Raw genomic sequence first — 27314 nt, forward strand, 5'->3', positions numbered from 1 at the left:
AATTTGTTCTCCTAGCCAGGATACAATGAAATAGCATGAAATCACTTCTCACCCTACTCACAAGTTAAGTTTCTGAACCATTCAGCCTATATGAATGTGAAGTGCCACTGTTGTAGCACTTGCTAAATTGCTTTTTGCCTTTCCCACTGTATTTAAGAGGGACAATTAATTTCCCTCAAGGATTAATTTCTCCAGCAAGCATGAGGGATGGCATTTGGATCCTTGTTATTTTGAAAGGTGTGTCTAATTTATCAGCTTCAGCTTTCAACCAGACAGAGATGAACTTACAGTTTTGGGGCCTACCTAGGACAAACTTGTTTTCCTATGTACTTTTTCTCATAGTATTGGAACAGGAATGTTGTGTGGATGCTGGTTCTGCTCCTTCTATGCTCATCCATAGGTGTAGATGAAGAACTTCAGAGTAGCAAAATCAAATCCCTGAAAAAAAATTATTTCATCCTTGTTTTTAGTTGGATGGGGAACAATAATTTTTTATTCACGTCTTCATGGACAATTTACAAATGAAATTTGAATTTAAAGATAATTGCCTGATTAAAGAGTTTCTTAATTTGAATTTTCAAACTAGGTTGTTGCCTTGATTGATATTATGCAGTGATGTAAGTGTTAACTGTATGTGTCAAACTTGCATTGAAATGCAGAAGATAGCTAACAAAACTAGAGAATACTCAGAAATTAGATACTTGATATATGCTATTTATTTATTTATCTTGTCCATCCCTTTGGCCTGCAGGTTTTCACTGTGAATTCTTCTCTGTGTTTCCTAGGTTGACAAATCCAGGGTGAAATCCTCAATGAGAGTTTTGCTTTTGATTTGAGCTGGACTTTAACCGCCTTGTGCTTAGCGCCACTATTCCAATAGTATATTTTAGTATTTGGTTGTAGCTCCTCCTTTTGCTGAAGTCCTCTTGTCCTCATCTCTTTGTCTAGTACAACTATATGTTTTACTGCCTCCCAAGTTCTGCCTGAGTGTCTCTGAGAATTCCCTGGTCTCTCTTTCTGAGTTCTCTGTTTCGGTGTTACCAACGTTCTCCTGTATACAGAGAACTCCACCGGCTCCCTGTATCTGGTAATGATACAAGTTAGAGTAGTCAAAGGATGGAGCTCTGCATTGATAGATCGTACTCCAAAACTTAGATACTAGTGACCTCAACAAAAACTAGTAATTGGTGGTAATGTCTGTTGTGGAGTCATAACACCCTGCTTTGAGAAGTCAGCTACCGTGTTCTATAACAGGGCTCAGCAACATTTTTTGGCTGAGTGCCAAAAACCCCCACAATCTCCTTTTGGGAAGATGTTGGTATGTCAGGGGTAGATGTATAGGGAAGTCACGGGGGGCCCAATCTTTGTTATGGCAGCACAGCCGTGGCCTCTTTCCTGCCATATGCCCCAAGGTACCAGCAGCCACCAGCAGCAATGAGCATTGCAGCCACCAGCAGCAACGAGCTGGGCTGGGGGCTCTGGACCCTGGTACAGCTGCTTGCAGCTGCCTGCTTCAAGCAGCTCAGGCTCTGGGCAGGCGCTTGCTGCCTGCCATGGAGCCCAGGCTGCTTGCAGCCTCCCTGCCACCTGCTGCAAGTAATCTGGGCTCCAGGGCTGGTATGAGGGATGTGCCCATAGCCATAGCCAGCTGTGGTGTTCCAAGCAAAATGGCTTCACATGCCATGCTCTGGCACGTGTGCTAGGGGTTTCTGACCCCTATTCTGTAAAATACTTTGTAAACTCTTATCTTCCCAAGAAGGGTTTAAGCTAGGCTAGAACATCAGTTCTGAAATCCTGATGTTTCAGAACTACTGGGCATTTATACACATACATTTGTCTGCTCCGACATGCCAAAGATCCAGCCTGTTGGAGCAGACTCGATTAACCTTCGATGTGTTTTAGTTAAAAAGCACACTGCCGCCATTTTCTCAGTGCTGACGTGCATTTTGCTGTTTATACAAATGCATGCTCCATAGTACTATGTGCCTTTAAAAGTGCCCGGTGCTGCAGCACAGGCATGTGTACAAATGCACACTGTGTACATCTTCACTGGCTAACTCTACCTTAGAACTGAACAGTAGTAGGACATATATCTGTCTAGCTGGCTATGATGAGGCTGAAATTCCTTCTCCAGTGGAAAGTCTCAGATCAGAATGAAACAGTATCCTTGACTACATTGAGGAAGATCATCTGTTACACTGAATGGGGATGCGTGCGGGTGAAGATTTGAGAGCCTAAGAACGTAAGAAAAGCCATACTAACCAGAGTCTAGTATCCTGTGTCTCAGCGTGGCAGAGAACAAATATTAAGGTGAAGAGTCTTATGCAGGGTCTCTCCAGATGGATGTGTTCCATGTTCCTCTTCCCTAACAGTTTCCAGCATTCAGAGAAGTCAAAAGTGCCAGCCACTTGGGTTGTTAAAAGTTTGAGCACTCACATGTCAAGTTGAATGCAGTTCTAATTAATTTTCTATTCAAAGCTGTAATGGAGGTGGTTGAGTGACGTTTTGGTTATATCAATAAAACTATTGTGTATTTGAAGCACAATATCCTCTACTGACTATTACATCCATTATTCATTATTTTTATAACTTTTGTATTTTTGAGGAGACCCATAGGCCAGGTTGCAGAAATTACTCTTTTAACAGGTATAACTAGGGACCTTCTGAAATTGCGATTTAATAGATTTTGTGAAATCCGGCATTGCTCATGAAAGTCACAAAAAAGAAAAGAAAATAACTTACTGAAAATAAAATGCTGGCTTCTCAGCAGTCCTCACCATAGGGAGGGGGAGTGCTCACACAACAGGCAGCCCAAGACGGCTGCTGCCCCACCCCAGCTGATTAGCTGCAAGGGCTGTCCAGTCAGTGGCAAGGGGTAGGGCCACATGACAGATAGCTCTTGCAGCCAATCAGCAGTGCTGGGTGGGGCCACCAAGGCCCCTTGGCCAATCAGAGATGGGGGTGCTGTCATGCTCTGCCCATGAAAATGGCTGCTGGGCCCATATTTTCTCTGCGAAATTGGCTGGCCTTGAGTTCCGTAGGTCCCTAGGTATGAGTGACTGGGAACCGATTTATAAGAGAACAGAAGTTTGGCACACACAGACCGGTTTATAATGGCAGAATCTGGTCTAAGGTTGCCTTCCCTCCCCCACGCAAAGGGCGAAAGTGTGTTCTGTTTGCTACTGATCTAAATTATTCTGCTTACAGAAAACTTCATAATTTAGTTCAATTCCACCTTGGGCTTTTTAAATGTCTGTACCTAGCCGTAAAGAACTGTTGGTATCGTTATCTATTTCTGTTCTTAAAAAGGAGTAAAAGTTTGAACACAGTCTTGGTGTCAATAGATGAGTATCTTTAAACTGTTACTAGCTCTCTCTGTCTCAGTTATGAGCAATCAGGTGGTAGTAATTAACGGTCCATGGAGAAAAACATCTGCAAGTACACTTAAGCCAGTTAGTTTGTCTTTCATGAAAGAATGGTATTTCACAATTTTTCCAAGTTAATATTTTTCCTTTATTGTCTTTCCAATCTCAAATGTTATCCAGATATATTTTTATAGTGTCTTAAGGTTATAGCAGTGGATACAAACCCATTAATAATGAACAAGAAAAGAGAACATTATAAGGAAACATATGCAGTATTTCAACAAATGCAGCATTCTGTTAGGGAACATTGTGTTTGACAGCATATGGTTATTCCCATGAGAAGTAATAAAAATACATTTTTTCAGTTGTGGATTTTCATAACAAGGGTAGGTTTCCATACGCGTGTGTACGCAGTGTGTTCCTTTTGTGAGGGCCCTGTTAACTGAGTAGGGAAGCAAGTGAATATTTTAGCACAGATGATATAATGTATGTAGCCCTATTTCTGATGGCATAAACACTGAAAACATGAGTCTATTAATTTTCCACCCTCCTTCATGATAGAGATCTAGTCTGGTCCAGTTTAATATCATTGGCAAGACTGAGAGGAAGTTCACATTGTGAATATAACTGAACTTTGGCATGCTGCTCTCTGGCAGATCTCTGTTGACAAGGCTGCCAATTTTAACTGTCCCCAGCAGACATTCACATTTTATTTATAAATAAATGCAACATGTGTGCCTCCTTCATGAAACTGAGCAACAGACACCAAAGCATATCATCATTCAAGAGTAAGTACAGAAATAAAAAGCAAAGCACATAGTTAAGGATCTGGTTTCAGACAATACAGTAGAAACAAATATTCCAGAATAGGTTATAAAATAGTTCATTGTCTATACACGTGTGTTTGTATACATTTATATAGAGAAAATCCATATATGCATGCATCCAAACCATGTATATTATATTATTTAAAGTCCTTTCATTTAGACCTTTTTCTGTTTTTTCTTGAATGAAACATTACATTGGGATAAGATCATTTGGTTTCCCTATTCTGTCAGAGCTCAGAATTGAATAATTGATTTCAAAAGATAATTCCTTTGAGCAGCAAATCAAGTGAGCAATCTGGCACAAGGGTCAGCAAAGGTCGAAGGGAATATATTTTGACTTACTAAGTCTCTCAAGGAATGTATTGCAAGTTTTGCTCCCTCCATCCCTGATAGCTGAACTCTTTTAATTTTGAGGAATCTAATTTGTCAGAACAGATCTTTTCCCCATTACATAAATTATACATTTAAGTGAAAACTTCCTATCTGAACATACATACTATACATCCAGAAAAGTTATTAAGCATAATGCTGGAAGTGTAGCTCTTGAAATCAGAAAGTAACTCTGTGGCATTGGCTCTGTTCTCCTCTCTGATCCACCCAGAGAAATGGAGTTCTAATATTCTTCACACATGTGCAGAACTTTTATTCATGAAGCAAAAGAACATAGTACCAGAGTCAAGAGAATAGAGGTAACCTATAGGACTCTTCACTCTTGTCAGAAAACCTACAGGAGGAGTTTTGGGGACAGAAACATTCTCTTTGTGGATATTTCCCCTCTTCTTGTTTTTCAAGAGTAATGTCAAAAGATGCAGTCCTTTTCCTTTGGTTGGGGAAAGGTGAGTCCCAAAGATATTTCACTAATTTATCCATCCTGCTATAGTACTTAATGTATGGAATGCTAAAGTACATGTTTCCCAGGGTCTGTCCCTGGTTCTAAAGCCAAGATACACGGGATTTTACACAGACACAGTTTAGTTAAAATATGTCACCATACGGTGCATGCATTATTCCCATGGGTGAGCAATTACTTCCGCAGATAGTTGCGTTAACGTAAGTGGAACTACTCACTACATGAAATAGGGCTATTTCAGTCAGGCATCATAGGGCTAAGGATATCCATAATTCAGGTACTGATAGCATAGTCCTGCGTGTTACTGAGATCCATATTACTTTCCCATGTATGGGTGTTCTTCCGGTGATGTGACAGGGGTTAAATGTAGGTTTGTTCAATGACTTAAAATGCATATCTTCAATTTTTAAAATTCCTTTTAAGTGGTACCTTAGCTTTGAATTGCCTAGCTTTCCAATGTAGTACATTGTAAGAAAATCACAATAAAGAATATAGTCTCTAGGTTTATGTCCTTTACTTAGAAGAACACAGGTCTGGATTATTTTTTTGTAGATTGTTGTTTTCCACCTTGCTCCCTTATTTAGGCACTGTAAACAGAAAACCCCTGCCCTTACATTACAAATATGGACCAAGGCAGACACAGAGAAGTGACAAGACCTGAGTAAGGTCACACACAATCAGTGGCAGAGCTAAAAACTCAATACATCTCTTGTGTCTCAGTTTACTGTCCAATCTTGTAGACCTCATGACCTTGATGTTTTCAAGAATAAAACATTCTCTTCAAGGCTTTTCTTGAAGTGAACCTTTCTTCTTTAACAGCCTTAATTTGCTTGGTTATCATGACTACATCTCTATCTTAGACATTTGTAGAGCATTAATCTTTGTGATAATTTAAGTATAGTGTGTGTGTATGAGAGTAGGTGCATAGTAAATTCTGCATGTGTGCGTCTTATAAAGCTGACATTAATACAACATTGAAACTCCAAAATCAAATGTGTAAGCCAGGAAATTCCAAAGGTTAAGGTTTCTACCTCATTGCTAACTTGTTTTTACTGTACAGCCGATACATTTTACGGTAAACTAAAGGTTTAAAAATGAAAGCAGTACTACAATAATGCATATATTTATCAGAGAAATCCAGACTAAAGTGGTACTTATGGGCAATGTGGCTGAGTTTTTATTGTGATAGAAACCTTAGCTTTTGGAATTCTGAACTTTAAATATGTTAAGAAAAGGTTTTGAAAATCAATTTTCCTGTTTTTTTTGTTAAGTAAAATGTCCAGGGCAAAGCAAAGAATGTGATTAAGTTGCTTTACTGATACCTTTGTTTTCTTGGGGTAATTTGTATGGCACCCCTGTAGCGCTGTGTCTCTTCAGTGCTAGCTACATAGCTGTTTTAACAGCCCAGCTTTAAATGACACATTCTAAATTGAGGGAGGTCATTTTCTGCTTTACAACAAACATGCCTTTTGCTAAGCAGATACTTAATGATGATATTTCTAATCTAGGCATTCTTAAGAAAAAGGTTCTTAAATGGAAGTAGGTTAAATGGATTGGTTAAAGCAGATGTCCATGTATAAGTGAAACAGTGCTAACATTAAAGGACATATTCTTACCTAGGCCTCTTGACAATATATGCATGTGTAGATAAGAATTTAGATATCTAGTATTTGCACCTGCAGTTAATTGTAGGCATAAAATATCAGGCAAGACTATCTGCCAATGGAAAATTTCATGGGAAAATTGAACGCTGTTGCTGAAGATGTGACCCTGAATTTGCAAAAGTTAAAACACTCATGGACGATGCTAATATGCTACTATCCAATATTATTAAGCTACTGCTCAGTAGGATCATTAAGAAAAGGTGTTTGCTGGCACTATTGTACAGTAACTCTGGTTACTGCATGTTTATTTAGTACTTGATTATACAAGTACTAAATTAAATGCACAGTAACTACTGCACATTAATGAACATGTAGACGTGCCCAGTAGATGCCTCAGACTTGAAAGAGAAGTAATTGGGCTTTGGTATAGTCTTACCTTCCATAAACAGGACTCTGAAACATGCTAGTGTTTAAGCTTTTCACAAGTGTTTTTAAGTTATGGTTGTGCAAATAGTTCAGTCTGAACATCTTGGAAAAGTCTCCTTTATATTTGTGTACCTCAAAAAGTTGGTCAAACTTTTTTGAAAATATAAATCAACACATGGCTCTAACCAGCGTAGAAAGTGTTGTCTTAGGAGGAATTTAAGAAAGTGTTGTATGAGTTTTTGAAGAAGGAGGTTGGCATAGAAGATAACCATTATTTCAGCTTTAGTTATCTTATTTTCTTCTAGTGAATTCTGTTTTTGAAAGTTGTGGTTCTGTACTGTTTTGCAAAAAGACAGACAAAAATATACAACAAATTTACAGTAATGTTTTGAGTCAGTTTGCACTGTCAAAATGCTATATGAATTTAATGTAAATTCTATTAAAGTGTACTTGAGAGAAGAATTGCTAGTAAAGTGTCCATCAAAATGCACGTAAGTATGTATTGGATTCAAAAGCAAATTGAATTTAATAACATCTTTATCATAAAAATTTGCCAAAATCAAACTTCATCCTAAATACAATGAAACTTTTCTAACCAAGGGATCTGACTTGATGTGCTGTTAGATGACTTCAGCAGTTCCTTCTAAACTTTTTTAATATATTATTTTTGCAGTGGCTTTACCTCCAGAGAAGACAGATGGAGTTTGCAGTGGAGATGAAAAGAAAGCAGAAAAAGAAAATGACACACGTACAAGTTCCAAGAAGCAACTAAAATTTGAAGTAAGTTCCTTGTTTTCCAGGGTTGCAGTTTACAGATACATTTAAGTCAGATAACTAGTCTGTGGACAAATGGTGCCCTCTGGAACATTTATGCAGCTCCCATTATAAACAATGGATATGCATATGTCTCAGAGAGCAGGATTTGGCTTATCGTCTGTATTTCCTACTGTCAGTGCATTGTTTCTTAAAAGATGGTTAGCAAGTTTTGTTCCTGAGGTCAAATAAAGCCAAATGATGGTGACCTCTCAGGAGGATCCAAAGTGCACAGTAAGGGAGAGCTGTTATCTCTTAGTTCTGTACTTTTGATGTATTTCTTGTGCCACCCACTATGTTATGAAATTCTTTTATTGGCTTTCATGGACTATCATATTCAGCTAAATCTGGCTGATGTAAAAGATGTTTGTGAAAGATGCCTTAGCCATCAGTCTTTCATGTTTGTGTTTCCAGAGTGAAATAACCTTGACCCTACTGTACTGGCAGTTCATCTGATTAGATGGCGGGAGGAAAAGGATCCTTCAGGGAATGAGTCTGATGGCCTACTTCCTTCTAGACTTAAAAACATCATAAAACTGCCAGACATTGTGCCTAGCTGGCAGGTTTTGCTTATAAAGAGAGAGATTTAATAAATATGAGCACTGAAACATGCTGTCATCCGGCTAGAGGGTTGTCTGTCTTGGCGAATAGGGAGGTACACTGGTACTGGGAGAACAGCATGCATTTCATCTTTTTGTGCTACAGCAGACATGGCAAACTTCTGCCTTTCAGTGCTGTCAGTCTGTCACATTAATGAGCTTTGCATTCATCGATTATTATTTGAAAAACTATCTAGCCACCTTGTAACTAAAACATTCATCTGCCTCTCTACAGAAGGTTCAGCACTCTTGTGCAAATTACTTTTTGCTGTTTTAAGGACGATTCAATGGAGCAAGCTTTTCCACAAACATTCTGGTGTTTCTGTGTGCTTATTCACATTGATGGATGGCTTCTTTCCCTCTTTTTTCAGGGGAATAACACTTTAGGCAAATTTTCAGTTCTACCTTGATTAATACATGTGATTTTGCACACATGAAAAGCATGATAAATTACAATTAACAATGCCTTGATGCTTGAAAAGTTGGAGGACACCTGTCAACGTGGCTGATGCCAGCTAGGCTGGAACTGTACCATACTGGCAAAGACTGTGTTTGTTCCCAAGTAGTTCTTGGCATGCCATAAAGGTTAGCACTTGGTACCAGGCTCCATGACTAATGCAGGGAAGACTGCCATGTTATTAACTGAGTAGTGCACATCCTCACATAAAGATCTTATGTTAGGCAATGTGGGACAGGGAACTATTAATATGCGGCAAGAAACCAAGTATTGATTTTTTTTTTCTCCTTGTTCTCCAAATCAAAGCTTTCTAACCATGTAAGTTAGGGGCTGAGAGAATGATAAATGCTTTTATTTTATGACCAGGTAGAAAAGAATCAGAAACGCAAGTGTTGAGACAAGAAGTCTAAATCTGAGGTGGATGTGATTTGGCTTCTAAAGGTGCTGGGGATGTTTGTGTAATATGAAACTGTGTTTCCACAGTAGAGTGTGGGGCACTTGGCAGCTTTCAGAAGGGCTTGTTACAACTAAGAGAAGACTGCCTTTGAACTCAGCAGGGGATGGGGGTACCGTTAACTGCTGTAGGGAATTGGTTTCAAGTCAGCAGATTAACCAGGTATTTTGAGCTCTATCATGCTGAAGCTATTTGGAGCTGTTTATTTTACTTGAGTACAGTGGCTTTTATTTTAATTGCACTGTAACTTTTGTGTTTGCCTTGTTGTGACTCTGGATGACTGATTGTACAGATCTTGAGAAAACAAGTGGCTTGTAACTAGGTGATAAGAGTAGGAATAAGTGCACCTTTTGTTGGTTAGGATTTTTTTTTTGGTTGGTTTTTAATTGATTCTTGCAGGCTTTCTTCTAATCACATTCTTCCTAGATGAAACAGTTGAAATAAGGATTGGGCAATGTTACCTAGGTTATTTTTCTTACCTACCAATTCCAAATCAGGTTCAAGTTCAGTGACTTTAGTGGCGTGATGATGTCAAAGGGTTGCCAAAATTGATATGGTGTATCAAGTATCTGTGTCAGGGGCAGGTTTCATGGGTGGGGTTAATACCATGCGTCCATTTTGTAGTAATTACCACTTCTGATTCAATGGCATATTGTTTCACACTGTGAGTCTGTTTCTGTTATCCCTTTCTGTTCTCCTTCAGTTAAGTGGAGTTTTTCTTTCTCACCTTTTTAATGGGAAACCTTATTATATTTTCAGAGCTTCAAGAAGTAGCTTTCTTGTACTTTTGTATTTTCTAGAGCAAAGTAGAAAGCATTTCTCAGTATCCCAGCAGCTTAGCTCAGGGGAATTAGGAAAAGAACCTTATTGTCAAGAGACTCCTTCTGTGCAGAGGACAGAGGGTTGCTGCCAGGAACAAATCCTGAATGCCTTCTCCCACGAGAAAGGAAGGACTAAAGAGAGCAGCTTCTTTTTACAGAGAGGAGTTAGCCTCCTCTGCAAATAGGCCTTTTGCTTTAGGTAATCAGTTGCTCTTTGCATGTTTCTTAGGAATTGCAATGTGATGTGTCTGTAGAGGAAGATAACAGGCAAGAATGGACCTTCACACTGTATGACTTTGATAACAACGGAAGAGTCACACGTGAGGTAAGCAAAGTAAAGCTGCCCCTCTCTGTGCAGCATTTGCTAACAAAAGTGTATTATAACAGGAACATTTTTTCTGCAGTGAAATAAAGGTGTCCTGCCAACTTAAACAGCAGTTTCCATGGACCCTTCCCTTCCAGAAACAGCCCCACCAGTAGTTTACTGTTTTCAGGATTACTGTACCACTTGTTAAACTGGTTGCTGTTTAATGTCTTGGCTTAGCCTTTAAAAAATAGGACCAACATTTTTTTTGGGGGGGGGGGGGGGGGGGGGGGGGTGGGGGGGGGCAGGGTCTGAAACAACTGGATCCCCAAAAGTGTTGTCAAAATAAGCCCCTACAGACATATATTGGTCTGGCTCCTGTCCTGCTTTTCAGAGTTAAGCTAACCAAATGGCAAGGTTGCTTTTTGAAATTCTTTCCAGTAGTACAAACTATACTATTTCTTGGGTGTTGGGCAGAGATCCATGCTGCCATCTCTGTCATAGTATAGGTTATCTCTGATAGAGATTGTGAAACCTACCACAGACTCATAATGGATAGCTCTCAATAGAAAGTGCATTCATGTTGGATTCATTCAACTTGTATGTTCTAGGTAAATAAAAAAACCAAAAATCCTCTTCCCTTATAAGAATGGGGACCAGTGTACAGTCCTCTTTAAAAGCTTACTAACCAAAATAAATCACATTTCAGTGAAATGCCATACAGTGTGCTGTCACTGGTTCTTTACAAGGCTTGTTTCATTCCTGTGTCTTGAACTGGTTAACTGAAAGTTTGTAATCTTCATTCTCCATCAGCTTTGAAGTTGACACCTATGAAAATGAGTAAGAACTGAGTAAAAAGCAGTAGCATAAATACTGAAAATGTGGTGGTACTAGCCAGAAAATAGCAGTAAGATTTTTCTTCAGGGGGAAAACAAACCTCTTTCTGAACTTTCACATTTTTCAGCCAACCATATTAAAGGACTACTAATATTAACATTTAACTGTTTTTATTATTTCCATTATGGTAGCACCTAGAGAGGACTGAAATGAAATTGGGGTGCTCTGATGTTAGGCATTTCTACAAACACATACAAAGAGGCAAGCTTTGCTTTGAAGAGCAAGGATTAACATCTAAAGTGGTGAGATAGAAGCAAAGTAGAGTAAAAGGAAGTGCCATTCTGTTTTCTAGATGGAAAACTGAGGCACACAGAGCATAACTGCTTTGCCCAGAGTCATGCAAGATGTCTGCAGTAGAATTTGAAATTGAACCGTGGTCTTCTGAGCCTAAACCTGTGCCTGAAGCACAAGAACAACCTGGTTCTCAGAAGTGGAAAAACTGCTCAGGGTGTCCCTTATACCCAAGCATAGGATTCCTATTAATGTCAGTGGGAGTTCCATGTGTTGAACATACAGAGAATATGCTTTTAAGTATGTACACAATAATTATTTGTGATTATGTGGTACACCAGAGAGCTTAATTTGAATGTACTTAGATCATGTGTTACAGCCAAATTTTACCTCTGCCTTGCTATAAGAGCAGACTGCAGTTTAACTGAAACCAAATCTGTGCAGGGATTGAAAATTATACTACTCTGAGGTCTGGGGCTTGCTATATTTGGTTCTGAATCTGTGCCAAAAAAATTCTTTCAGACCAAGAGACCAAATAGGCTGATAATTTCCATCTCTTCCCATATGGTCAGGACTAGGAACAAATGTGTATGCCATTGAAAACTTTCCAGTTGTGTCTGACACTTGTTTTCCAAGGTTTTGAACCTAAAATTGTCATTTGAATTATTCATTTTTCTTCATTGAATACATATATGTTTACATGAACAGGTACAGATAGCTTTTAGCAAGCATCAAATATTAGTCTGTAAGAATTTTAGTTTTGAAATGATGTAGAGCTTCTCAGTCCAGTGATTTTTGGGTTATTGCCTATCAAAAAAAAATTGAATTCTACCAGCTTCTGAGTATTTTTCTGTGGACCCAACAAAACACCTAGCTTATGCTCAATATGAAATGGACCAATAGTTCCATTATATTCACTGGACACAGCTTAAGTACTTTGCTGAGTCCACAGGCAGGATGAGTGACCCATTGCAGCATGAAGCCCACAGTGAGAAAGATTGTTGCCTATAACAGTGCCCACTTGGAAGTAAGTGAAAGGTTAAATATTTAAATAATAAGTATATTTATACCAGTAATACATTACTGCTTAACATTTAGCATGGGATGCAGTCCATTGGGAAAGGGAAGTGGCATGGTGCCTCAGGATCAGGAAGGCAACAAGGCAGACGGGAGAAAGGGAGAGAGGCGGGCAAGAAGAGACTAGTACCCGTAGCTAGTCTGCTCCCTCCCTTCCAATGCGCCAGTGGCTGCAGCGGGCTGGGAAAGCCCCTTGCCTGCTACTGCCACCCACTGCTTCACATGGGCTGTGTTGCCTGGCAGGACTCCCCACTCCTCCATCAAAGGCCTCAGGGAATGGCTCCCAGCAGCAGCTGTGCCCGGATGGATCTGTTCATGGCCCCTGGCTCTGGGCAGGTGGCTCCAGCCCCTCCCCTGTGGTGAGGCAGGGCAGGGAAAGCGCTCACCTGTGGCTCCACACCCCCTGGCTGGGATTAGGTACGTGTTATCAGTTAACCATATAACTGATATAATTAGAGGAGGTTAAATGCATAAAGCATGCTTAAACCAATATTTACACCCCTACTTGGCAGACTAGGACAAATGCTGTCAGGACCCAGGAAGCTTTTCCAAGCAACAGAACTGAAGCAGTGATTAACAAAAAGCAAAAAAAATCCCAAACAAATGGAAAAAAAAAACATTTGGAGTTTGCCATGACATTTTGATAGGAGTAGCTCTTGGATTCCCTGTTGAATTAAATGAGGTAAAATGTCCTTTCCTCATGGAAAATATAACAGCAATAATTGTTACTGTATATCCTGTTTTTCATCAGTAGATCTCCAAGTGCTTTACAAAGAGAGTTAAATAATGTTATCCTGTTTTTCTTCTGTGGAAACAGAGGTATAAATAGGGTGACCATACATCCCAGTTTGGCTGGAACGGTCTCAGATTTCATCCCAGCATCCTAGCCGTTTAGCTAAAAGTGTAGCAAAAGCCCCAGACTGGTGCCATGCTGCCTGCACATGCCCAGCCTGGCTTCTCCTGAGCAGCAGCTGGAGGATGGGGGGTGGGCTGGACTGGCCTGAGCACCCTTCCTACTGCCTGGGTGGGAATTGGCAGGGGCAGGGTGCACCAGAAAAAGGGGCAAGGGCTTGGGCACGTGCGTGGGTCAAGCTGGATCAGCTTGGATCAAACCTGTCTGTTTGGATCTCCTTCCTAGGACAAGATGCCTATATTTTGGGCGTTGCAATATGTAAGTAAAGACATCTACAACCTTAATTTGGATTTGACTTTCTGTTCTTTGAGTGTCCAACTCAGACACTTTAAAAAGTTAGATGTGAAAGAACTTTAAGGCTTCTTTGGGGTCTTGGATTAAGCCCACTGAATTACTAATTATTTTTAAAGCTCGGGCCTTATCTCTAAGATGTTTTAAAAAGATATATACAGTGTGAAAATGAACCTAACACAAGGCATTTAGATGGAGTCCAGTTTTTGTTAATGAGATATTATTTTGATGCAAAAATGTTTAGTATTTATCTGAAAAATTCTAAAAGCAGCACAGATTTGGTCACTAGATAAAATTTCGAGTGTATTAATAACAAATTTCACAAGAGAGCTCAAGTTCCATCCCAGCAAAATTTCCTCTGCATCTTAACAATATCTTTTGAACTGAAAGTATCTATGATTTCCTTCTTGAGTGTTATGGTTTATTGCCTGCTCTTTACAATTAGAAATTTGAATATAGCCATGCTTCTATGAAGTGATATGACTGTGTTTCAAAGCATAATTGATGGAATAGCATATTATAAAATTAGCATTCGATAGCTGTGCTTAGGATGCTGTACTTGATGTGATATAAGACAAACATTTTATAGTTCTTTTGCTGTGTGTGAAGATAGCTTTCTAGTTCTAATGTGTATATTTAAAAAGTTGTCTAATAATGTTTCCCGTTCATTCCATAGGCCATTAAGAGTCCAATTCATTATGTACTGTAAGCTTTTTGAGAACTGACAGCTGCATTGTAATTATCTTCACATGGATATTTGTAATCATACTTGAAACTTGGATAATTGAACTAATTTGTTGTGATCTGGGAGGTTTTGTATTGAGTTCTCTGAATATAATTTTACTTGAGAAATGACACCCTTTAGTTTTCCCTTTTTTAACTATCTGTTCTTTCCCATGAAGCATAATCCCTTCAGAGGGTTACTTAGTTACAGGGTTCTAAGTATTCAAGAGCCTTGGTTGTTAGGAGTTAAAAGTACTAGTGTTTTTAGCTTGGATGCTGATTGGTTACCAAATGATGTTCCTTCCAGTTCCAAATATGAGCATTTCAAAAATGTAAATGAGTATAAAAAATTGATGTTGCAATAAAGAACCCTACTGTATGTAATGCTGGAAAAACCAAGCTACAAGCAAGCTTCTAAATGAGACATTTGTACTTTCTCTTTCAGAGGGAAAGGGAAAGAATTGATATTTAAGGTTTTTCTTAATCTATATTTAATGCTAAAAGTGTTCCTTAAATCTTGTTTTAAATACCCCATTTATTTATCTTGTTCCATTCTTTTTGTGTCCATCCTTGTACATATTTCTCTAGCCAGAAAAGGAAAAGATTATTAGTTCTTTCTGTATTCAAAACTCAGCCCCAGACTTCTGTTCAGCAGTAACATTCAAATCTCTGGCCTAGAGAAAAGATTGAAGGAGGATTCTGATTTCTTTCAGGCTGGGACTTAATTAGGTGAATTGAACCTCAAGTCTTATTCTTGTACCTTGTGGATTTTGGGTTTTTTTTACTACATTTGTCACCTCTGTGTAATGCTGGAGCAGTTCCAGTACTCTGAGCAACTGGCAAGAGGGGAAGTGGAGATGGCGCTGGCACTTTCACAGGGAACATCCAGACAATATGATTGTAAAATGGCCAGCAGTTACTGGCACCTTACTTACACCTCATTGCAATCACTGGTGAAATTTCATGGATGGGAAGTATTAAAGCAAAGCTTATTGTGACTGTACTAGTGTCTTGAATTTATTTAGGAGACAGAAGTTTGCCTGTTTATCTGTCTTTCACACTATATTTTAATATCTAGGAATGAAATTGCATTGCTTGCTCTGTTTTCATTGTTAAATACATTGTTTATTTAAATTTTTCTCTTCTTGTTGCAATGATATCCTTCTATTTAGTTAATTTGGAATGAGAAAACCTACCTTGATACCCCAAATCTGTGGATTGGGGTTGTTAACTAATCCTACTGCTTAGAAGCAGATCTGAGGTCTAGAAATACCAAGGGGTACAGTCTCCCTCGGCATTGTTTTCTTACAAGCAAAAAATGAATACCCTGAATGAGGATGTCCTCAATCAGAATCTGCTCTGTAAACTGTGAACACATAGTAGTTGATTATCAATTTATGTTGTTTTTATTTAAAAAACCCAACAGGCTTCTTAATGTAGTAAACTACTACCGGCTTTTTATCAGGAATTTGTAAAATATTCCGCATGAGTAATGTTAGCATGCACCACGCTGTCTTAACAGTGTGTTTTATAATAATTCCAAGCAAGTGATTTCTGAAAACCCTGTTGAAGTTCAGAATGTGTGGTAGAGGTGATATCTTTTAATAGACCAGCTAGATTTTTGCAAAAAGTGTCTTTAATTGCAAGCTTTCAGACACAAGCACCTTTCTTCAGGCATAGGAGAAAAGATTGTAAAGGTCTCCCAGGTAGAAATGAAAGTTCATATTTCACAGAAAGGTTGAAAGTGTGGTAAAATCTCCTGTTTGGCACAGTCCATTTTATGCAGGTTAGGCTCAAAGAAAAGATACGTGTTAAAATTCATGCATTCTTACCTTGAAAAAAGCAGCTGTAATATTAGATCAATGAAACACATTCATGTTCTGTATGTGGCATGTACTAATGCTTAGATACTATCAAAAACATAATTTTCTCTTCAAGAAGTAATAGTTTTATTTTTCCTCGTGTGTGGGCACACAAGCAAGTTACCAGGAGATGATGTAGGGTACTTAGTAGCACACCAGCTACTCATGTGCCTGCTTTTACCACAAAATAATTGCAAGATAGCTTGCTCCCAATAAAAGTGGTGGGAAGTTACTATGCATTTATCAGGGCGAAGAAACTGCACAGTTATTATAGTTACTTACTATATGGTAACTAGTTTATGTGTCCATACTTTAATTTACTAGCCATCTCTTCTACAAAGTATATAATCTTAGTAGAAATCTCAGCCCTTCAACAAAAAGGCATTCAGATTTTTTTTTTTAATTTCCAGCTCCATGGTCCTTATTTTCACAGTGCCAGTTAGTGCTGGTTGAAAAAATAATTTAGAATCAATGTTAAGGTTGTTTCTATTTTTGCAAAACATTCAAAATTTTTCACTTTTGTGAAAATTTCTCCAGTATTTATTATAACATATTTTTGTTACAGTTTGGAAGTAACTTCACTAAATATCTTGGCAAAAATATGTAAAACTTTAACAAAATTGGAAAATGCTTAAATTTTAGATAAATTATGAAAAAAATTGGTTTTGTAACGAGAAAATGCTTTTTCTTTTATTAAAAAAGATTCTTGTGCAGAAAATTTTGATCCGTTCTAGGTATGTTTTTCTTCAACTTGTCCAAAAGTTTTGATTTGTATGGTAGGAAGCAGTTTCTTTGGTAAGTGGATTTGCAAAGATGTATGAAGACCTGAGATTTCTTGAACATGCTTGGTGCTATGCCAGAGAAGGGAAACTGGCTTTTGATTTTGAATTTCTTGAGGAGGGACAACCACTGATTTGCTAGACAGCTAGTGGATGGAATTATAAAATAATGTGAACACCTACAGAAAGCTGTCCAAAGAATTTTAAGTTCTGATAATAATCAGCAAGACAGGTTTCAGGATGAGCACAAATTGCTCAGCTATCATGGGCATATTACTTTAAGATTGAAAATTCACCTTGAAGAAAAATGTTAGGAATGGTTGGAGTACAGGCTTTGTAGCATGCATCCTGATGAGCCTGGTGCCAATAATTTGCAAGAGGAGTGAGCCCCACAGTAGCTAAGTAAATCTATGATAGAGAAAGGACCATGAGAAAGCAGTCTCAGTCACAGTTCAAAGCAGGTGTCCTGCTGAAGACTCAGTCTGAGGCTTCATTTCCCATATGGTCATTATCTCAGGAATTTGAGTGATTTCAGGTAGTCATATCTGTGAGGGTGGTACTAGGGAGCAGTCAGGATGTAGAAGATGTCTTTTTGCTGGTGGCAGTTCAATCAGAAAGTTGCTGAATAACAAGGGAATAAAATTGGTAGACACCAATATACCAGATTTATGGATGTATACAGAAATGCTCTGTGCATGTTTTACACCACTGTAATTTAGAGCACTTTTTATAGCACTATAAAGTTACAGCGCTCTTAAACATGAAGTGCAGTGTCTGTTGGGGGCGGGGGTTGGCGGGGTGCACCATGACTCTGAGCCTCCCTGCATTTTCCAAGCTAGGGGGCAGGGGACACTTTGAAGCCTCCTGGAACTGCAGGAGAGCGGTGGAGAAGGCGGAGCTGGGCACAGAGCAGGGGAACAGAGAAGGAAAGGGGGGCCAGCAGAAGTGGGGTAGGGGAGTTAGGGGGCAAGAGGTGCCATTCCATTCCCGGATTCCCCCAGGAAGTGCCCGGCCACTGGGTGATGTGCCAGGCTCCCAGCCGCAGCTGGCTCTGTGGTCTGTGGGTATTTGCTGAGTTCCCCCAACTTCACACATGCCGAGTTGCCATACTTCCCTGACTCATCCAGGATCAGAGAGGCCTTTCCCAGCCACTCTGTGCTGGGAGGGAGCAGGTTCCCAGCTGAGCAGGATTGTGTGGAACGAGTACCAGTGCTTCTCTCTTGCCTGGGCTGCACAGAGCTGAACCCAACCCGCTTCCCCACAGCATTGCCCAGCCCAGAGCCTGTCCCATGCGTAAGCCCTGCTAGGCATCCACCAGCCTTCTGGGGTGGCAGGAGCTCCACAGGGCCTGGGGTGCCCCAGCATGGAGCCAGCCCCTCCAGCTGCAGTGAGCTGTGCACCAAAGGGCAGGGATGCACCCTTCCCTTTCCTTCCTACCCTTCCCCAGTCCTGTTTAGCCTGATCACTTCTGTCTCAGTCGGCTGATGGAAGCAGGGTGGTTTGCTGGCTTTTGCAGACTTGGTGGTACCAGAGTGCATGAACCAAACTTGCAAAGCCCATGGACTACTGGCAGAATTGCTAGAAATTTGACCATGGAACAGAAGTTATTAAGAGCACTGTAGGTTGCTAAAGTGATGTAAAATACAGCGCTTCAAATGTAATACCTTATTTAGCAATGGTTAATTTGAAGTGCTTTATCCATTTTTTAATTCTGTAAAGGCGTGGACTTCTGTTAAGTCAGAGCAATAAAATGCTTTAAATGGCAAAAAAGCAACTTCTGTACATACTCTATAGGCCCCTAGATAGTCACCAGGAATAAATGAATCCTTTAATTAAAATGTAGATATTGAAAAGACTGGTATAACAGCACAAAAAATAGTTGTATAAGGATGATTGTGTGATTCATGCACAATCAGAAGGGTGCTTTTATTTATTTATGGATACAAAGGAGACCATATCCTCTTAGAAATAATTTGATTTTCTACCTGGGGAAAATCACAAAATACTAAAGTTGCACAATAAAAACCCACAGGTCTAGTGAGGCTTTTGTGCAGTGTGTTTAAATGTCTAGTGGCTGGGCAGGCTAAAGCAGTCTGGGAAAATCCAAGCCTGTTTGGCTGAGCAAGGCAAAATGTTCTGACATGATGTGTGTGCAGACACATTGCTGGCTGAGAGAGGATGTGTTACACAAGTATTGCAGCTGGCCTGCCTTGACAGGGCCTGCAAGTACTTTTTAAAAAGTTGGCTCAAGTGGTTTGCTGGGAAAGACCCACAAAACGCAGCAAAAGGAAAAAGGGTGACATGTCGTGTGGGAGTTGCCCCTAGCCACAACACCAACCAAAAACCCAAGTCAAAAGCCTGGGCAAGCAGTCTGTGGCCTGGTCAAACCCTGCAGGGGTGAGGGGGAGGAGGTAGAATGGTTCAGCAAATAGAGTAGGGGGAGGAGGTGGCTCAGAAGTCTAACTTATTACCGAAAACACCCTGGCTGCTGCTGCCAGGTGCTTTACCTGCCCTTGCTCTTGTGCTCAAATCAGCAGCAGCAGTACAAGGTCTGTGCACCAGCTGCAGCTGCAAAAGCAATGCTGTGGAACGGCTCTTGCTGCCAGGGCACAGACTCTGCAGGCGTGGGGTTGACAGTTTTGGCAGCCCACCTAAGTTGGTGATTGTGGCTGGGTCTCCTCTCTCCCACACCTACTCATGCTACTGCATAAGGGTATACTCTGTTGTATTTACATATGTCAGAGTAAAATGTAGAGCACCTTAACAGCTAGGAAAAATATTCACTGTATCCGAACAAAAGGAAGGAGTTGGGTTATAGGTGAATGGTTTAGCAATAGCCCTATTGAAACTGGTGGGCCTTCCAGAAGTTAGTTTAGGATGGGATATTCCAAAGGTAGATATCCGTTGTGTATGTTTTTGCCCATTCCTATTAAACAAAATACTTGCAACCCCCTCCCCATCCCCCCCCTCCACCTGTCCCCCCTCTATCTGTCAGCTGTCGCAAAAGGCCCAGCCTGGGACACCTTCTGTCAGTGCTGCTGTGTCTGTTAAGAAATTTCCATTTTGGTAGATGTCAAAACAGGATGGAAGTGTGAAAGGAAAGGGTTGGTGAAAGAGATCGCATAACCACCCATCTTATTAAGCAGTCATTCTCTTGCACAGGCTTTCAGACGGAGATTCTTGTCAAGAGGATAGAAACAGGCTCCAATCACACTTGTGGCATACTATAAATAGGGTCATTTAGGTTTGGGGTAAAAAATGTTTCTGTGGAAAAAATGGAGAGACTGCCAACTTCTGCTCTGTTTATACCAATGTAAGTGCTTGATCCTACACTACTGAAGTCAGAGGGAATAGGATCAGATCATAAATCTGGTGTAATTCCATTACATTAAGCAAATGTAGTGAATATAAATAAAGAGCAGAATTTGAATCGGACTGGAAGAGAGTGAGCACTGCGTCTAGTGTAATTTGCCTTGGCAATAATTTTAATGTTTCTCTGCATGTTACAGAGAAAGGAATATGATTATTAAGAACAAAATATTCTGTGTGCAGTGAATAAGGTCTCACTGTCTCCTATAAAGCTGACTAGATAATGAGGGGTGTATGCTACATCACTTGTTTAAACTGGTGTGTCTGCTGGTGCTCACCTGAGCACACTGAGCTTTGAGGATACATTTGTTAGGGGTATGAACCCTGTGTGAAGGAAAAATCCTATAGAATTTGAGGGTTTTATTGAACTAGTCTCAATCTTCTTCCGAACCAGTTTGTTGTATTTAATACAGCTGATTTAGATAGTTCCTTTTGTTCCCCCTGGCTTCTGGAAAGGGTGTAGGTTCTGGGATAGGGTGTTGGGGCAAAGAAGATGGGCGAAGATACTTTATAAATTGTATATTCAATGGGATTGTCTTCTATGATTGCAGTGCTTTGGTTCTAGATTGTTGTCCTAGTTAATTGACTCTGGGAAAAGACTTCCGTTCAAGTAATGAGCCAAGCAACTGATCTCTCACTCATCTGGGCAGAAGCCACATATGAAGCAAGGGCATTTGTATAATATTAAAGGTTGACTGGCTTGGAGCTCTCTTGCTGACTAAATATGAGCTGACTTGCAGCAATGTTAGCTGCTAAAAAGGGGCTATATTCCACCTATATATTAAGCAATCAGGATCTCCTGTATGAGACAAAGGGGTTGTATGAATTTGGAAATGCTTTCTTTTGATCAGACCCTATTCAGTAAAGTACTTAAATCTTATTGACTTAAGGGGACTTAAACACATTCTCAAGTGCTTTGCTGAATAGGTGTGGGCTTAAGCTCAAGCTTGAATAAATGTTTTTCTGAATTGGGGTGTTAGAAAGGAACCCTGGCTTTCAAAGTCATTTCTATGCCTAACATTTTTAAAGCCATAGTTGCATTATGAAATGTTGAAGGGGTGAGGGGTTAATCCTACCCATTATGACACCTATGTTGCATTGGAGATACAAAGCTAATAAGAGGAATGTTTTGAGACAGGCCTGAATCTGAACACCACATTGTCAGTATGGCAAACCTTTGAGTAAAGTTCACATCCCATTCTGAACATTGGGGGTCAGTCTCTGTAGTAGGCTGAACTAGCAGTCTTACAGTTTAGGGAAAGTTCGATCCAGTCCCATTTCAGCTCTGAACTTTGCAGTCCTGCCTGATCTCTTAACCACATAGCTTAAACTCAGCCCAAATTTGTTCTTTGGGATCTATCCCCCATGTATCCAAAAGTGGTAACAGGAAGAAAAACAGTTCCCTGAATTTATGATGGGTGGTGTGTCTTATATTTTGGGCTTTGTGGAAATGTCTGCTTTCTGTGGCTTGGATCATGTGAACTCAATTTTGTAATGCAGCATCAATAATTATACTTTAGCTACATTTAAGAGAATAGAAAGACACTGAATATCCCAGACTGCTAATAATGTGTGTTTGGTTTGGGACAACGTGAATAATCTCTTTTTTTCCCCTAAAGGTGTTTTGGTCTGGTTTTCCCATATCATAACCTTTATGATGTTTTATGGCATCCAAGGGTAAAGAATATGAGAGACAGAGATTGTGTGCTTAAAATACTACTGTGTATCTGTCACCCAAGGTCATAAAATTGCTATGAAGTATATGTACCTGTAAGTCCAGTAGGAAAATATATTTCTTAAAGATATGCCTGTCTAAGGAACAAGACTGGAATTGTTGAGGCCAAACACTTCTAGCACAGTTAAGTGCTGCATACCATCCATTCCTTATGAATACAGCGAGACTTGAAAGTGTCTCTGCAACCTACAGATCCATTTTTGGAATGGTTATATTAATAAGTAACAAGGCTTACCCACGTTTACCATATTTTTTCTTTTTGTCTGTGCTTAATCCCAACTGTAGGATATTACCAGCTTGCTTCATACCATCTATGAGGTAGTTGATGCATCAGTAAACCACTCTCCAAGTTCAAGTAAAACTCTGCGAGTGAAGCTTACTGTGGCACCAGATGGCAGTCAGAAGAAAAAGAGTATTCTCTTAAACCATACTGGTAAGGATGTATACTACACTTTTTGAAAAGCTTTCCCTTAAAGGTCCCTCTTTGCATCTGATAGGTAGAAAAACTTAAAATTAAATTAAATTGAGACAATTAATTATGGGGGTAATTTGGTCCCTAAATGCCCATTTGAGATTTTACCTGTAGAGCTATCTGCTCTAATTTAGGAGTCTACATTTGAAAATCTAAACTTCCCCTCTTTTTTATTATTTCTGATTTACAGGAGTTACATGCTATGAGATGCGTGGTTGTACTTAAAGTATGCCCTAAGATTAAGGCCTTTTGTACCCTAGGAAGTTGTACTATGTAAACTACATTGGTACAATTAAAGTAGTATGACCACCTGCCTTACAGTGTGGACACAATTATATTTGTACAAGAGTTTTTTTTATAGGAATATAGATACTCTAGTACAGGAAGAGAACATTACATTACAGCTTGTACAAGTAAAAAAAATCATTAAAAAGAAACATACTCCTAGCCAAAATCATTAAGACTTGATCGGGTCTTAAGCCAATGGGAGAAAACGAGGAACTACATCATCTGTACCTTAAATTCAAATCCTGTGATGCATAGAATCTGTTTATCCTTTTCAGTTAGTCAGTTCCCTTTGCTAGTAAAACATCCCTGGCTAATATATGTTGATCAGTGTACATGAAAATACTGGGTTAATGACTGTCACCAGTTATACAAGGGTGGCTCTCACAAATTTCAGAGAGATGTGGCTAGTAGAGTCTGTGTGTAATGTGTTTATTCTAACAGCATCACACATTACAGCATTACCAGCACTTGTCTAAATATAAAAGTTGTATCATTTTAACTGTACCAGCATAATCTGATCATAATTTTTATTGGTATAATGGTGCCTTATAACCGTATAGCTTATTCCTGTACAGAAAAAGGAATAAACTATGCTGTTACAATGCATACAATACAGTCGTCTTATCAGTACAACTCTGTGCAGACTAGGGTTTGTATTAGTTCAATGATTTTGGTTTGAAAAAAAAAAAGTCATGTCTTTACTGTAATAGTTATACTTCCTGAAACACCCTTGTAACAGTAGTTTTGTGTGCGATGAGTGGGAAACTACACAACAGCAGGGACTGTTAGTTATTGAAGCAGCTGATGGGTGGCAATGATTTTGTTTGGCCATGCCCATTCATTTCTTTACTTTTCCACTAGGGAGCCTAAGTTACTTTGGCCTCAAACTCCCAGTGAAAGTCAATTGCCCTTGAACTGCCATGTCACTTTTGAAGAGTTTCTCCAAAATGAATTATGAGGCATTGATGTAATGACAGTAATAAGTCTGTATGTATTGCAATGCATATACCTGACAGAATAATCACAGCAAGAATGAAATAATAACTTACCTTTTTGGGGGGACAGATTTGCAGAGCTCTAGACATAGAACTGAGAGCAAAGCCAGTGAAGAACTGAAGGGGTCTGAAAGGAAACAGCGAGCTTCTCTCAGGTAAGTTGGAAGAACTCCTTTCTCATCTGTGAAAAGGAGTTGTGGTAGCCACCCTCAAGAGGCTGGAGATAATTTTTTTTTTTAAATATAGGAATTATGGGGGTTGTCACTGTGGAACGCACAGCACAAATTCATTGATAGGCAGTGCCCTGATACTAATGCCAGTATTTATATCCAAGGAAGCTGAGGAAACTAGCACTAGCTAGCCATACATGCTTCCTTTTTCCTTTCATTATTTTGAGAACTTTTTGGATAGTTTGTGCAAGTACTCTACTTTGAAAAGGACCAACAGAGATCCACCCTTCCCTTACTATAGTTTGTTCTTTTGCATCACTGAAAAAATCAACCAGGTCACCAAGGAGAAATATCCAACTTCCATTTACCCAGGGAACCAGTGCAGAGTTTTGTACTATGCAGCAGGATAGTACTAATATTTACAAGTACTATCCTGTTGCAGAGTAAATTAGTTTATTCCAGCCTAATAGCAGTGCACATGTAGATACATGGCATTTACTGCACAGCTAATTAGTCAACTGTGCAGCAAATGTCTTGTGTAGATGTGCCCAGTGTCCAGTAAGGATAAGGTAATTTACTCCACTTTCAAAGGACCAAGAGTATCTACACAAGGAATACTACGTGCACTGTAAATTCATACCTTAGTTTACTGCCTCAGTAGTTTCCCTATATAAACAAAGGCCAGAGCCCAACTCACTGTGCCCCTAAGCTGCCAGAAACCATTCCTCCTACTTACCACAAAATCTCTCCTCTTGGACTTTTTGAAAATTAGTCAGTTACCAGATGACATCAATCTGAAAATTAAGGCGTTTCCTATTGGTTAATGCATTTATAGTAAACCTTCAAGGAAAATTAGGTTACTTTCTGTTTAGTCTTAGAATGCCCTTCACCACTTGGAAAAAACCTCTATATATTGTTTTTCTATGGATTCCTGCCGGTGACTCAGAATGCATCTATTTCCAATAAAGTACAGACACAGTAGTTTCTTTTATGCACAGCTGCTGGTACAGTTGCAGTCTTTTAGAGATTAGATAAAACAGGCCTATTTGAAGTTTCTCCCTGAAGGAATGTATAATATTATTTTGGATGCTAGTCTAGAATAGGCGTTGCTCCTCTGAAGATGTCTAGTCATGTCAATGGCAAGGTTAGCAAAGATAAGCACAGATTTGCCCCAGTATCAAGCCTTCCATCTGCCTTACAGGTGCATGCTGTGCTGAATTCCAGAATACATGATAGCCATTTGGGATATATCAGTTAAAACCAGATTTCTTAGAGTATCTTGTTTTTCATTGGACTAACAGCAAAAAATGCACTTTTCGCAGTTTAGTTTATACTGTTCAAATGGATAATAAAATACTTCCCTCCCCTCCCCAATTTAGGTATCTCCCAATTTGTATCCACTGCTAGAGAGATCATTTTTCTATTCAGTGTCTATTTGGTTTAAACTGGGATTTCATTTCTCAGGCTGGGGAAGTGGGAAACACCACAGCAATGACGTTGAAACCATTTCTTCAGGTGCAATTAAAAAAAATGCTCTAGCTTTGTGTTTTCTCAGCTTTAGGAGTATTTGTCTGGGGAAAATACACTTAGCTCAGCAAATATACCAACATGTTGGAGGAGCATTCGCTTTCACTTAAAAAAAACAAAAAACAAAAAAAAAAAACCAGCCGTGCCCTCCTTCTTCAGTCTGCTCACAAATACTTCTAAGGTATGACTTCTGTCCAGAACAATACACCTAGATTCAGAGAGGGCAGAATTATAAGACAGTAACTAATTCCATCTCTTTACCTGAAACTCTATATAGGCTTTTTTTTAGCATGAGGATTTCCTGTGGCTTGGTGAACGATTACTTGCAGAGTAACAGCTGTGCAGTTCAGGATTTACCTCCTCTCTTTGCATCTAGTACTGTTTGCTTCATAATTGATATGTGTTTGCATGACCAGCATTCTTAGGTGATGGAGGATACTCATTTCTCTCATTTGAAACCCACAGTTATAGTTGCCTTCAACTGAGGGGAAGATTCTTACTTCTGTTGCCGTTTTGCCTCTGCCACAGGGTGACAGATGGTCTTTAGGTTCCTTTGCCATTGGGCACACGTTAGAACTTTCCTAAGGATTTCTAATTTGCACCCAAATTAGCTAAGGCTTCTCAGAGGTCCGTAGCAGAGTGCCTGATTGTCCCCTTTTGGTGCTGCACCTAGCTAAATGTGGACATTTGTATCTTTAAAAGAAATAAGTCCCACATTTCTCTGCACCAAAGCCAAATTGTTAAGCTGGTGAGTATCCTATAATCTCATCTGTGGCATTGTGGGGGTTCCTTTGAGAACAGTAATGAAATATTGCAATCTCTTAAAAATGTTAAGGAAGGTTCCTTCCTCCTTCGTGTTCTTGTGAGAAGATATTTAGCAGAATTCACAGATTTGTTGGAATGTCAGACCACGCCTTGAGTGTTTCTGCTATGCCCTTGTACTTGCAACCTCTGAGCTTTCAACCATTTGCACCCCTGCCCCCCACAAGTAATGTTTAATTTAATATTCAAAATGAAGTTATTAAGGATGTTTCTACCCCTAAGGTGGGAAGAGTATTCAGGAACGAGGGATTTTTCATCCTTTAGTCTTAGAGTTTCCACAAGTAGTGCTAATGCAAACATCCAGATTTATGGCTGGTTTACCCAGCAGGTGCCTTATGCTGTTGATAAAATTGATGGTGAGAAGAGCAATGACAGGCAACTTTATGATTTGGGGTGTTTTATTTCCTTCCCATTACTCTAGCTGTTTATAATTGCACCAGGCCCCAAAACATCTTTCATTTATAGAGAAACACTGTCCTTTGGAACATATAGGCTTTTTTCATGCTGAGCTGCTTAAGTAACTTAGCTTTAACTCATGTAAATGAAATGTTCTCTTTGACTGCGGCCTTCAGGAAATGTCCTTTGTGATTTCCTGACCTACACATTCTCACGTGTATCTCCTGACCCATTCTATCCTGGCCTG

At 39.5% G+C, this 27314-nt stretch overlaps 1 protein-coding gene across 4 annotated transcripts in view; it reads left to right on the forward strand.

Annotated features, from left to right (window-relative positions):
- Positions 1-27314, forward strand: part of NKD1 (NKD inhibitor of Wnt signaling pathway 1) — a 168628-nt gene that overhangs the window by 134351 nt on the left and 6963 nt on the right. For 2 of the 4 annotated variants that reach the window (XM_090062209.1, XM_090062206.1), the window contains 5 exons: positions 7746-7852; positions 10446-10541; positions 13864-13896; positions 22683-22830; positions 24223-24307. In XM_090062209.1, the coding sequence (XP_089918335.1) occupies positions 7746-7852; positions 10446-10541; positions 13864-13896; positions 22683-22830; positions 24223-24307 (469 nt within the window). The remainder of the gene's footprint in view (positions 1-7745; positions 7853-10445; positions 10542-13863; positions 13897-22682; positions 22831-24222; positions 24308-27314) is intronic. The other 2 variants (XM_090062207.1, XM_090062208.1) reach the window with 2 other exon arrangements.

This window comes from Crocodylus siamensis, chromosome 9 (genome assembly GCF_052110815.1).
Source record: "Crocodylus siamensis isolate JL-2025a chromosome 9, ASM5211081v1, whole genome shotgun sequence".
NCBI lineage: Eukaryota > Metazoa > Chordata > Crocodylia > Crocodylidae > Crocodylus > Crocodylus siamensis.